General features: G+C 41.1%; 1 protein-coding gene across 2 annotated transcripts; it reads right to left on the reverse strand.

Annotated features, from left to right (window-relative positions):
* Positions 1 to 683: 683 nt before the first annotated feature.
* On the reverse strand, positions 684 to 6,170 carry gp9 (glycoprotein IX (platelet)). 2 transcript variants are annotated; one of them, XM_041190750.1, is made up of 3 exons: positions 6,060 to 6,170; positions 2,359 to 2,728; positions 684 to 1,822 (listed from the first exon to the last, which is right to left on the reverse strand). In XM_041190750.1, the coding sequence occupies exons 1-3, from the start codon at positions 6,075 to 6,077 to the stop codon at positions 1,788 to 1,790; spliced, it is 423 nt and encodes a 140-aa protein (XP_041046684.1). In that variant the 5' UTR covers positions 6,078 to 6,170; the 3' UTR covers positions 684 to 1,787. The 2 variants fall into 2 exon arrangements, with proteins under 2 accessions (XP_041046684.1, XP_041046683.1); XM_041190749.1 differs by having other exon boundaries at positions 684 to 2,728.
* Between the last annotated feature and the right edge of the window lie 8,080 nt (positions 6,171 to 14,250).

Here is a 14,250-nt window from a genome sequence, read left to right on the forward strand (position 1 = left end):
CAGAAGCTGCTGGTGTTCTCCTTGGAGCAAAGGAGATTGAGGGGAAATTTGATAGAGGTACACAAGACTATGATAGGTTTAGATAAGGTAGACAAAGAAAAACTGTACCAATTAGCTGATGGTGCAAGGGTAGGAGACACAGATTTAAGATTTTGGGGGAATGCAGGGGGGAATATGATGAAGAACTTTTTTACACAGCAAGTGGTAATGATCTGAAACTCGCTGCCTTCAAGGGTGCTGGAAGCGTGGATGATCAATGATTTCAAAAGGTAATTGGGTGGGCAATTGAGGGAAATAAATTTGCATGCATGTGGGGTTACAGTGGGGGAATGGGGCTGTCTGAATTACTCTGCAGAGAGCTGGCATGGACTCGATAGGCTGACTGGCCTCCTTCTGTGCTGTAATGATACTATGACTTTATTACTCTTGGTATGGGCACATGCAGCGCTGGAACCTCATCATCAGTTATGTGCCTCAAAAAAGGCTATAAGAAACTTCCACCTCAATGACTGCAGTAAATTTAATGAACAAATTTACTGGATCATTACAAAGCAATCTTTTCCAAAAGTGACAATGTGAGCCATCATTTTAATGTTCAAATAAAATATGCGAATTAAAAGTTGACAGAGCAAGAAACAAGCCTATGCATCCTTTTGCTTTCAAATAACAGGCATTCAGGAAAATTTAGTATTTTAAAACATTTATTTCTTTACAGTTGCAATACGATTGTAATTTTCTATCAGCATGAAAAGCACAGCAATGTTATTGTTAGTTATTTAAAAAAAACTGCAGGTGAAACATGCTTATTGTTTCTCAAATTCTGATATTTGACAGGAGAAATTTATCATTTGTAAATAGGGGAAAAAAAATCACTGAATATTTACTTGACCCTCATTATTTTCCTTCTTTTCTGTCCTGAACAGGACGAGGCATATAGACAATCAACTCCAAACTACATAAAAGACCATGGGCACGAATGTGTATTGAGCCACTTCAATTCAAAGTGCACTTTTAAATACAAAAATTGATTTCAATATAGAGGAAAATGATGATTAAGAAGGAATATGATTTGGGTCATTGAAATTGTGAGCAACTTGATTTTGCAGCCAAAAGCAGATTATTTAACATAGACTGTGATCACAGAACTTGAGGGCTTCAGTATGTGATTTCGGAGTAATAGGGCAGGATTTTTAGGTCAGCATGCCGGATTGGATCAGCCGGGGAATGGACCGCTGACTGCAATCAGCCCCCAACGACGGGCGAGCACTGAATGAAAGCTCCCTGAAGGCAGAGAGCTGCCTCAAGGAGCTGAAGGCTTGAAAACAATTAAATAAAGTTTTTAAAATCAGGAGAAAAATGTCCAAGCATCACAATCACCTGAACATATACATGATAAAAATGCTGTCCATAGACCTTTTTTTAATTTAATAACAGAAACCTCATCCTGCCCTTGGACGGGGTTTCATGGAAAACGCAAAGTCCGCCTGGCCAATTCACCCGTCTGCCAACCATAAGGTTGGATGGACCACGAAAAATTGGAGACAATTGCAACATTAATTACACTAATTGACCTTTTAATTGTCGGCAAGCACACTTCCAACTTTTGCTCACACCCACCGACCCAAAATATTGCGCGAGCACATGACAAGGTTGGGATGCTTGCCCGATGTCATCTCACGCGGTTTCACATCTGGTCGGGTTGGGCACGTCCCACATGCTGAATTAAAAGTTCTGACCGTAGAGATCTGGATTTGCTGGATCAGCAAAAGCAATTAATACTGTGTCAATTAATTATTTGCTAGTTGTGCTGTTAAGCAGAGACCTAAAAAGAAGGGAAGAAAATTTAAAGGAATATATTGGATGGTAATGTTGGTTTTGTGTATTGGTGTAATACAAGTGATAGCAACTCGACAGCCCAGTTTACAATGCTCCAGACTTTTAATTTCCCTCGACTTCAGAATTACCTCTGCCATTACTGCAAAAACACTCCAACCATTTAATTGTCAACAGACTAGCACTGAAACTCCTGGATGCAGGGGACTCTGTCAGTAGTGGCATTGCTTTACAGAGAATTTTAGGGCAAACGCTGTGGGAATGCACTGTTAGTCAAATCTGTTAGATTTTTCTAATGACCTTTTAATCTGCTTCTAGGGCTTTCTGGCAGAAAGTAAGAACCTGTCATAAAAATCCAGAAGTTCAAGTGCTTTGCAATGCAGACTGTGCACAGCAACAAAATAAAAACAAGCAAAAATGCAGCAACCAGCCAAATACTTCTGTAAAGAAGTTGTTTACATTGGATTAATTCATGGCTGGTACAAACAACATACTCATTCCCTGTTAGGTTCAGTAGCTGTTTACCATTAATTAAAACAGGAGTAGAACAATAGACTGACGGATTAGAATTGAGCTGTTGGTCTTCTAGCCAGTGTTTGAGATATGTAATATGGCAATCACATTCCCATGGGTTGTTGGAGAGGTTGACCTTCCTCAGGTTCTGAAGCTTGTCAAACATGCCTGGAGCAATTGTGGTTAAATAGTTGTTCTGTAGGTAAAGCTCAACTGTGTTTCCAGGGAGACCAGGAACTTCCTTCAGATGCTTTGAGCTGCAGTCAACTTTGAGGCCCTGGTCACCGAGTTCTGTGCATTGGCAAGATACTGGGCACAACTTGACACTTGGCAAATTGAGCAAGAAAAGTAATGCTACCCCAGCAGAGGTCGACATCTTGTGCTGTGGTAAAATTAACAGTTATAAAATAACATATTAAAAGGCGTCAAAAATAGCTAATCGCATTAATTTTTTCTCCATTATTTTGGCTTCTCTTCTATTCCTGAAGATGTTGACTCCTGTACCGGGATGTAATGCCATGAGGAGCAGTAACCATTGTTCTTGTATGAACCTTGGGACTGAGGATGGAATCTTATCAGCCCCATGGAGGTGGATTGAGCGGGACCAGGAGCAAAATTGAAAATAGTGCTTGTTCCTGCCTCCGAGTGATCTTGCAGGATGGAAGGTCAATGTGGTAGCAGAGGGTAGCCATTTAGGCCAATTAAGGGGGCCAACTTGGGCTAAGTTCCAGATGCCACTGAGATTTTCCCAATGTTGGATGGGCCCCCTGGCTGAGGCTGGAGTCTGGCAGGTACTGGAGGCAATTTCTCGATGGCAGTCCAGGGGCCATTAATGTCTCCCTCTCAGTACCCCCATCACGGAGCCACTGGGATGAGAAGAGCATAGCCACAGCCTTAGGCCACCTGTGACGGGGTTCCCCTTCCACAATAATAGCCTGACAGCTGTGGCTACTCTTTATGTTTAAATTTTCAGAAGGCTTTAGAGAGCATCTCTATTTTCAGGTGCCCTTGCGCTCCCCATTGACCTGTCTCAGCTGCTCCACCCCTCCCAGTGGGGTTGCCAGCCATCCAGATCTTCAAGTCCTCTAATTGGGCATCCCATCTAAGGAACCTGCCTACCAGCCTTAATTGGATGGTAAACATGGGGGTGGCCTCTTAATTGGTTGTCCCCATAAAATTGTGATGCTGTTTGGCCAGCCAAATCTTACTGCTTTTGGACCCGTCAGAAGAATATGAGATGGCAGAAGGCAAATTAGCCTCCACATGCACAAAAACGTATTCAGCTGTATAGCAACCCAGATCAGGAGCTGTTTCTGATGTTTCCCTTCCATAAATCAGATTGTTGAAGGCAGTTATACTCCCACTATTGCTTTTGCAGATGAGATTAGCTAACCCAACATCAAATCAGTCTGCATAACTCAAGAGATAGTGATATTACCACCAAGTAATGAAGGCAACTTTTCCCCATGTTTCAATAAGAATGTTTCAATAAGAACATTTTCTACAGAATTACATCTCTTATACCATATTTTGCAACAATAAATCTTGTAAACCAAAATCAAGAATATTACTCATTACTCTGAAAGTACTCAGTTTTTCAAACTTGCTGTATAAAATTCTTACTTACACAGATCAATGTAAAATACACTTTGAGCATGTTAAGCACTTTACTGAACAACTTCTGAAATGAAATGGCCAGCATTAGTCTGTCAATGTTGAAATACTTATGATTATCATTTTTATTCTCATTAAAGGGCATTCTGCCTTCATTAGCAGAGAGCAATATACATTGCTTTACTGTTGTTATTTAAGGACCTTGAAGTGATTACTTATCACGTGGAGCAGAAATATTATCCTGCAAGTTATTATTTGAGTGCTGTTAGGGGGGTTAACTGTAGGTTACTCAAAGTGTTTAGGAGAATTAATTCTTGCTAACTTATTCACAGTTTTTCTTTCGTCTGTTGGCTAAAGGTAGATGAGATTTCCCGAACAACAGGCCAGACAATGTAAAGGCAGAAGTACTAATCCATTTGATCAACTATAAACTGGGATCAGGAGGCAGCTAATTACCTGAAATAATATTGGAAGCTTAATGTTTATAAAAGGAATTGGTATAGAATTGGGCAGTCCAGAGTCAACAAAAACAAGCTTGCAGAACAGATACTGAAAACCCTCCTGCAAGAACTCAGGCTAGGGAATACACAATTTAGGAGACAGTTCCCATTCCCAAACTGTTAAAAAAACACCTAGAATATCTTGCATGTAAGCAGTTGGCTGGTGTGGGCAGCACCAATTAGCCACTAAGGTCTCAGATGTGACTGTCTCACATCCAGGAAACAAATGGCAACATTGAATTAGTCCATTTGATTCTGGGAAGGCCAGTAGGAATTGGGTTACCGTCTTACATTGATCAGTGGCTGAATATTGCATTCTTTGATACATCTGTCATGTTGTTCTTCATGAAGGAAGTGGCACAAACCTGTCAATTTCTAAACTGCAGCCTCCGTACACATGCTGCCCCTGACATTGACAAGTAGCAGTGCCTGGTGTGGAACTCCTGTTGTCTGGTGAAATCACAATACAGGATGGTACACCAGGTATGCCACATTACAGGCAGTCCTTTCCTGCTCTTGTTACTTCTCCTCTGCCAAGCTTGATGTGAGAGGAGCACTGCACACAGTTCTAACAAAAGCGCAGAATGTTGACAGCACATTTGAAGCAAATTACCTTTAAATGAAGTCTTCAGTGTTCTGATTGCAGATTCTCTAGAAACACCTGCAAGGTAAATTCCTCTCACTACTGTTATGCTACCTTTGCCAGAGGGGGCATTTCTTTTCTTAGTGTCCTGTCTGCTGGGTTAATTGTCCTAATGCATGATTGAATACATAGTGGTTAAACTTCAAATTCAAATTGTGCAATGTTGTTAGTGTTAGGAAAGGGGTAGCAAATGATGCATATACCCCACTCTTGATATTATTGGCAGCTGGCAAGCAAGTGACTGTAATTTATAGTTTCAGATTATTTGAATTACCTGCTAGAAGGTTGTTGTGGAGTAAAAGCAATTGTAAGGGAAAGAGAAGAACGAAAAGAAGAGTTGAAGTTCCTCAGACCGAGCACTTGTGGTGGATTCTATGTACCTTTCACGGATAATCACAATACTGGTACTACTTATCTTCCAAAAGTCCCATTTTGTCCTCCAAGTTGGTGAAAGGAAGCAGTATATATACTGCTTGCAGGACTCATGTCTTTGCCTGACTTTTAAAGAATTTTACTCCAACATTTTAAGAGACAAAAATTGGATATAAAGATGGCTTGGTGGTTAGCCCAATGCCACACTCTGAACTTACACATGAACAATAGTTACTTGGGCACGGTTCTGCAGGGCTCCTGCTCCCAGTGGTAATACACCCTGCAGCAGTGATCACCTCTAGGAGAGATCAGGAGAGAAGTTGAGAAAATCTAAGGTGAAAGACATCTTCTTGGAAGCATAACAAATGTTGATTCACAATTTGCTTGAGGGCTGTATGATTTACCCCGCTCCTATTTTTTATGCTAAGATTCGATAAATGAAACTGCTTTCCGATTACAAATTTACACCCAAATGTTTTTCTTTTAATTGCGCAAATTTCACTTCACCAGCAGCCTATTTCCAAACAGCTTAAGGAGTTTAAATAAGTTCACAGACACTATCTATATTAAATGTAATCTCTTACCTCACTGTGCAGGGTCATTTTTATTTGACTTGATGGTTCAATAAAGTCTCAAGACTGAGTAACAAGTGAAAAAAAACACACAGAAAAACTGGACTTCAGAGTGAGTAAACAGAACATTTATCATTTTTCTAAAAACTAGGACGGAAGTGAGTTCGTAAACTTTCACATATCATCCAGGGTCATATTTCCTGTTTCTTACCAATATATATATATACATTTTCAAAGTTCTATTATCTCTCAAAAGATTGTTCTGAGCAATTTTATTTTCAACGAAGGTGGCTAAAGGCAGTTCATGCTTAATGTATATGGTTGCTATGAATGTCTTCCCTTGCTGCCTGGCAAAGGATGTATTTGATATGCACTGTTATAAAGGAAACATATTAGATGAGCTAAGATGAAGAAAATGGTTGGCATATACTAATGATTCTGGGGTGGAGATGGTTTCCTACAATAATATAAAAGCAAAAGTGGTTGACAGAGCCCTCATCCGTGTCTGGCCCATCTCCCGCGCATCTGCTCTCACACCTTCCTCTCCCTCCCAGAACCATGATAGGGTCCCCCTTGCCCTCACTTATCATCCCACCAGCCTCCGCATTCAAAGCATCATCCTCTGCCATTTCCACCAACTCCAGCATGATCCCACCACCAAACACATCTTCCCTTCACCCCCCCGGCGACATTCCGCAGGGATCGTTCCCTCCGGGACACCCTGGTCCACTCTTCCATCATCCCCTACACCTCAACCCCCTCCCACGGCACCTTCCCATTCAACCGCAGAAGGTGCAACACCTGTCCCTTTACTTCCCCCCTCCTCACCGTCCAAGGGCCCAAACATTCCTTTCAAGTGCACTTCCCTCAATTTAGCCTACTGCATTTGCTGCTCCCAATGCGGTCTCCTCTACATTGGAGAGACCAAATGCAGACTGGGTGACTGCTTTGTGGAACACCTTTGGTCTGTCCACAAGCATGACCCAGACCTCCCTGTCGCTTGCCATTTCAACACACCACCCTGCTCTCATGCCCACATGTCCATCCTTGGCCTGCTGCAATGTTCCAGTGAAGCTCAACGCAAACTGGAGGAACAGCACGTCATCTTCCGATTAGGTATTTTACAGCCTTCCGGACTCTGAGGGGAAAAAATTACCTGAAATTCAAAAGGATTCTAGGAAAACCAAAAGACATAAACACACGGTCTAGATGGGTCCAATGGATAAAAGGGGGTTTCTTTTGAAGAAATGAGTTAAAAATGAAAGGAAACCTGCATCCCAACAGCACTGTTATTTGAATTTGGGACAACCATTAGATGCAAAGTGCAGTATAATTTAGAAGGTTATTTTTGAATGACTAGGATGCTACCCAAAATAAAGAATGTGTTGATAAACATGTGGGACTTTTAATCTGGATACAAATCAATACACATGAGGAAGAGGTAGTTTTAATTTTGATAGTGTAAATTACAGTTCTTACAAAGTTTTAAAAATTGCAGTTTGGTTCCTGATAAAGTTCTCAAAAGCGAATTTTTATTTTAAAAGGTTTGACAATTGACACTAATTCAAGTGCTGTAATTGTCAGTCTGTTCCCAAAATATAAAGTTAAGCTCAAGACCTTGACAAAGTTTGGCAGAAATCCAATTTTTGGCCGAGTTAACGATTCTGGGATAATTCTAAAAAAAAGCGTCAGGCATAATTTAGTGGATCACTTTTGAGATAATAAAATGTTGTTTGAGAAAAAGATAAGGAAACAAAACATGTCAATGCCTGATTTCTGTTTTAAAACTGTTGTGAGAATATTTTATTGGATTGCAAAGTCTCTCCAGACAACCTGAACAAGATAAGATGGTAGCTGTTGCATATGTAAAATGGTTTGAGGAAAGTAGGAAAAAGAGTTAGGGAAAGAGGACACAATATACAAACTGTTTTAAGGGAACTGAATTTGATAATCTGGCCATCAACTGAGACACTGGAACTGCGCAGGGGAAGATAAGCAAAGATCTAGAAACAGAGATCCCCATTGACATGGAATAGTTAATATGGCCTAAGGAATAAGGAAACATTTTAAATGATAAAGACAATAGAGAAACTGACCTCAAGAGAATCTTAGGATGATCATGGTTAGGGGAAAAAAAAAACCTTAGAGGTAAAACTATTTAGAATCTGTAGTTGAGGCAATTGAAGGGCAAGGAGAAATAATACTTAACAATTTACCACAAGATAGATGCAGGTAAAGAGAAAGCTGGAAAAAGGCTAAATAGATGTAGTACTGACTATATTAATGTGCCTGTGAGCTACAAAAAGTAAGACCACATGATTAACACCCTGATGACAGACAGAGTTAAGTGGCTCCCAGAGAGAACCGCCACTGTAAGTGAAGATACTGAGCCATTGAAAGATAGGATAAGAAGGTGCATTGTAGAGTTGTGTAGACAGCTTAAGGAATTGAGGTCCGACATGGGACAGCAGCAGGGGATAGTGGACTGGAAGGAGTGGGGGGTGCCTACCCAGATGGATTCAGATCAGGGAACTCATTTCACAAGAAGAATCATTAAAGAAATATGTAAACTTATGGGGATTAAACAGAAATTCCACATTCCCTACCACCCACAGAGCTCGGGGATGGTGGAAAGGATGAACCGAGCTTTAAAAACGTCGATAGCGAAAGCAATTCAAGAGACAGGGAACAGCTGGGCAACAGTGTTGCCCAATATTCTGATGCACCTTAGGGCTACCCCAAGCAGGGCCACCGGGTTCACCCCATTTGAATTAATGACAAGGAGAGCAATGCAGTTACCCAAGGGAATTAATAGGAGGGGGAGATGTAGGACCACTAAAAGGAAGGGTGCGAGGCTATGTGAGGGAAATGAGTAAGCAATTGCATGAGTTAAGGAAGGAAGTCAGGGACCGACAGATGATTAAGGACATGGAAACAGATAAATCCAAAAGGCAACAACAGACTCCCCAGGTGACCAACGTTAAGATAAACCCAGAACAAACGAGGTTTGCACCCAAGCGGATGGGACCATATGAGGTAATCATGACCAGCGATACATGCGTGTGCGTGCACTTTAGGGGAAAGGGGCACTGGAAGCATTGCTCACAACTGAAGTGTTTTATTAACTGATTCTATCCACAGAACTAATCTCAACAACCAATCGGTGACGACTGTAACAGTTACTTGCTTAAGTTCACAGAATGTTAATGGCAACGTCAATGCTCGTGGGCATGGCGATACTGGCAACAAGGTCGGGGATTATCATGGCTCGTCCCGCACCACAGAAGGGACTTTGGCCCAGCACAGACAGTGCCGAATGTGACACACAACGTGGAATGCTAAATGTAACAGTAGGAGAACGAGTGATTTTGAATTGTAGCAAGGTATTTGCTTCAGATCGGGTGTGGAAGTGCCAGGGATATGACACACACGGGGAGTTGGTGGGGACTGTTCGGGAAAACTGGCTCTTATGTTAAGTTTCCAAATCTAACTACTGTGTCTTTTAAGCATAAGGATTGGGCAGAGGAGTTCAATTTTGTCTGTGAAACAGAGAGTTATGTTTATGTAGCATGCTTGACAACGTATGCATCGATGATTGCTCATTCCCACCCTAAGAATTCCAAATGGAACATTTGTGGCCTGAACAATAACGATGTACCAACTTGGGGAAATAGTGATGGTAGATGGACATGGAAGATGCACACTAGAGGGAAGATGAGTACCACTACCCAAACACCTCCCACAACTAAATCAACAATCCGAGCAGAGGCAATTGAAGCCTCTCAACCCATACCAACCGACCCACCTTGTCCGGCTATGAGTTCAGATCCAATGAATGGCCTGGTATTGGTTAATCATAATAAAGTTTTGTATGATAACGTACATCATTAGCTCATACCCATAATCTTGAACGTATCCAGTATAGCCCTGCCCCAGCGGTGCTCAATCCACACTCGATCCAAGCTTAAGGAAATTTTAGAATGAGGACAGGTAATTCACAACACCCAATTAAATACAAACCAGGACATGACACAGTTAATTCAAAACCTGGTTACCGCGCTCTATGGGTAACTAATGAACATTTATTTAACCTTTCATGACATAAGGATCATCACTTGACTGGTTGCCAACTTGGAGGTTTAACATGTGTATATAGAATGAATGTTGCATGTATAGTGAATAATAATACGCTAATAGGTATTGTCTTGCTATACCTATGTCAATACCCGGCAGAACATTATATAGAGTAGAAAATATTGGGGTGATACAGGGGAATTATTATATTAGGTGCCATGACATTCCACCATATGCAGTAGACATAGAAGGGAATATAGTTAGCACCACATTAGAAGGTTGTAGTACAGAGGCCACCCAGTAGTATGCGCACCTCCAATATATGAGGTGGAAGAAGCGAATTTAAAGCAGCAGCAAATTGTACAACGGGAACTATATGGGCTGCAAAAGAACCGACCCATGTTGCATATATGGGGAATGGGAGATATTGTATTACCACGTGGCAGCAAAAGATCCAGTATGGGAGCAATGGGATGTGCCTCATCCATAATCATTCAATGTACCTATACCTGCAGGTGCCGGCAAGGGTGGGGAAGGTGGAACTGATAGAAATATACAGGAGAGGAGCTGCTACTATTCAGGTCATGGAAAGCCTTAAGGATAACCTGACACAGTATTTGAACCTATGAAATTCTTGTATGAAATTCCCTTATTACCAGAGCACCTAATCGCGATTCAGAGTCAGGCTCAGCAGAAATATAAAACTTATAATACACTGCAGCAACAGGTTAGAGCTTTAAGGGGGATATCGAGCAAATAGATCCCTCCACATGGGAGGATCTGAGGAACTGGGGCTCAAATGTACAAATACACCCGTGGATTTGGATTATCTTCCATGTCCTGGTTGTGATTCAGCTGACATTAATTATATATTTAACATACTTGATTCATCATACCTGAAGGTCGCAAAAGAAGTGGCACTGGGGGAATTATAACAGGTGGAGAAGAGGTTTAGCAAGTCAGAGGCCTAAATTGGAGGGTTGAATGATACAGATGGTCTGAACTAGTACCTTTACAATCCAAAGCTAGATACCTGGCCAGTATCAATGGGTGGCGATACGTAAAGGGGCGGACAATACCACTGTAGTTGGCTACCTTGGGTTAGGCCAAGGGCCAAAAGGGGGGACTGTTAGGGGGAATATAGCAAGAATTTATGGAAAAGGAATTACTTAGAATCTCCAGGCAGACAGTGCCATCAAGTACATTAATAATTAAGGATTACCAGGTCAACTTTGCACACCCTTAGGGCCTGCAATCACCAGAAAGACCCTGGGAACCAGACTGGAGACGGAGGATGAAAACAATATAGATTAAGTGTGCTCGTCAACAGATAAGGAAAGGACAGATGGACCCAGTTTAGATAGGGGTGGAAGGCTCTGCCTGGCTGAAGGCTGAACAATGTTCTTGTCAGTGATGTATAAATAAACTGTAATTTGGTAGAGTACTACCTCAAGCTGCGTTGAGGTAGTTCTCTTCTTGCAATTGCTCAAATAAACGATCGTAATTGTACCTGAGACTGCTGTGGTTCGTTTGTCAAAGTTATCACAACACCTTTTATTTTGAAATTGTGTCCCCCGGTTCTAGATTCCCCAACCAGGGGAAACTTCTTACCTGCATCTATCCTTTCCATTCCTTTAAGTATTTTGTAGCTTTCAATGAGATCACCTCTTATTCTTTGAAACTCTAGAGCATACAGGCCCAGTTTCCCCAATTTCTCTTCATAAGACAGTTCCACCATCCCCGGAACAAGTCTGGTGAACATTCGTTGCACTCCTTCCATAGCAATAATATCCTTTCTGAGGTAAGGGGGCCAAAACTGCACACAGTACTCCAGGTGCGGTCTAACCAAGCTTCTATACAATTGAAGCAAGACTTCACTACTCCTGTACTCAAATCCTCTTGCAATAAAGGCTAACATTCCATTAGCCTCCCTAATTGCCTGCTGCACCTGTATGTTAGCTTTCAGTGACTTATGGACAAGGACACCCAGGTCCCTCTGTACATCTACATTTTCTAATCTCTCACCATTTAGGAAATACTCTGCACACCTGTTCCTTCTACCAAAGTGAATAACCTTACATCTTTCCACATTTTATTCCATCTGCCATGTTCTTGGAAAAACTCAGCAGGTCTGGCAGCATCGGCGGAGAAGAAAAGAGTTGACGTTTCGAGTCCTCATGACCCTTCGACAGAAGGAATAAATTTCCAGCATCCGCAGTTTTTTTGTTTTTATATTTGCCATGTTCTTGCCCACTTGCTAAATCTGTCCAAATCCTTCTGTGGCCGCTTTACATCTTGTTTACTACACACATTCCCATCTAGAAATATTACATTTGGTCCCCACATCCAAATCATTGATATATATAATGTGAACAGCTGGGGTCCAAGAACTGATTCTTGTGGTACCCCACTGGTCACATCCTGCCAATGCGAGAATGACCCATTTATTCCTGCTCCCTATTTTCTGCCTGTTAGCCAATCCTTAATCCATGCCAATATGTTGCCTCCTATCCCATGTGCTTTTATTTTGCTAATCAACCTCCTTTGGGGGACTTTATCAAAAGCCTTCTGAAAATCCAAGTATACTACGGCCATCAAATTTGTTAGTAGCATCCTCAAAAAACTCCAACAAGTTTGTCAAATATGATTTCTCTTTTGCAAATCCATGCTGACTATGCTCAATCGGATCATGATTATCCAAGTATCCATTTATCACATCCTTTATAATAGATTCTAGCACTTTCCCCACTACTGATGTAAGGCTAACAGGTCTGTAGTTCCCTGTTTTCTTTCTCCCTTCTTTGCTACCTTCCAACTTTCAGGAACCATTCCAGAATCTACAGAATTTTGGAAAATTATCACCAATGCATTCATTATCTCTATAGCAACCTCTTTCAACACTCTGAGATGCAGAATATCAGGTCCCAAGGGATTATCAACTTTCATCCCACTAATTTCTCCAGTACAACCTTCTTACTTATATTAACTTCCTTCAAATCCTCATTCTCCCTTGTCCCTTGGATCTCTAAATCTATGAGATTTCCTGTATCTTCCTCAGTGAAAACAGACACAAAGTAATTATTTAGCTTCTCTGTCATTTCTCTATTCCCCATTATGAATTCTCCTGACTCTGTCTGTAATGGACCCACATTTGTCTCAGCCAAACACTTCCTTTTTACATACTTCTAGAAGCTTTTACAGTCCATTTTTATGTTTTTTGCTAGATTGCATTCATATTCTATTCTCCCTTTCTTTACCAGTTCCTTGGTCTTCCTTTTCTGTTTTCTAAAAACCTCCCAAACCTCAGGTTTACTTCTATTTCTGGCAACTTTTTTAGCCTTTTCTTTTAATCTTATACAATCCTTAACTTCCTTTGTCAGCGATGGTTGACATGACCTTTTTGGGGTTTTTGCACCTTGAAGGAATGTACAGGTGCTGTAAGCTATGTAATTGTTCTTTGAAGACTATCCATTGCCTATACAGTCATACCTTTTAATGTATTTTCCTAATCCACCTCAGCCAATTTATCCCTCATGGCTTCATAATTTCCTTTATTCAACTTTAACACTCTTGCTTCAAGGTGAACTATCTCACTTTCAAACATAATGTAAAATTATCATATTGTGGTCACTCATTCCTAAAGGTTCTTTTACAACAAGATTATTAATTAGCCCTTTTTCATTACATAATACTAGATCTAAGATAGCTTGTCGTCTAGTTGGCTCCTCCACATACTGCTCAAGAAACCATCTCTAACACACTCCAGAAACTCATCTTCCACAGCATTAGTGCTCAATTGGTTTACCCAGTCTATATGCAGACTGAAGTCACCCATGATTACTGTGTTGCCCATGCTACATGCTTCTCTCATCTCTCGATTAATACCATGCCCCATATTACCATTATTGGCCAATAAACAAATCCAACCAATGTCTGTTGCCCTTTGCAGTTTCTTAGCTCCACCCAAACAGATTCCACACATTGTTCTTCCAACCTGATATCCTCCCTTACTAATGCACTGATCCCATCCCTTATTATCAGTGCAACTCCATCTTTTTTCCCTTCTTGTTTGTCCTTCCTAAACATTGAATATCCCTGAATATTCAGTTCCCAGTTTTGGTCACTATGC

The sequence above is a fragment of the Carcharodon carcharias genome, chromosome 7 (genome assembly GCF_017639515.1).
Source record: "Carcharodon carcharias isolate sCarCar2 chromosome 7, sCarCar2.pri, whole genome shotgun sequence".
Lineage (NCBI taxonomy): Eukaryota > Metazoa > Chordata > Chondrichthyes > Lamniformes > Lamnidae > Carcharodon > Carcharodon carcharias.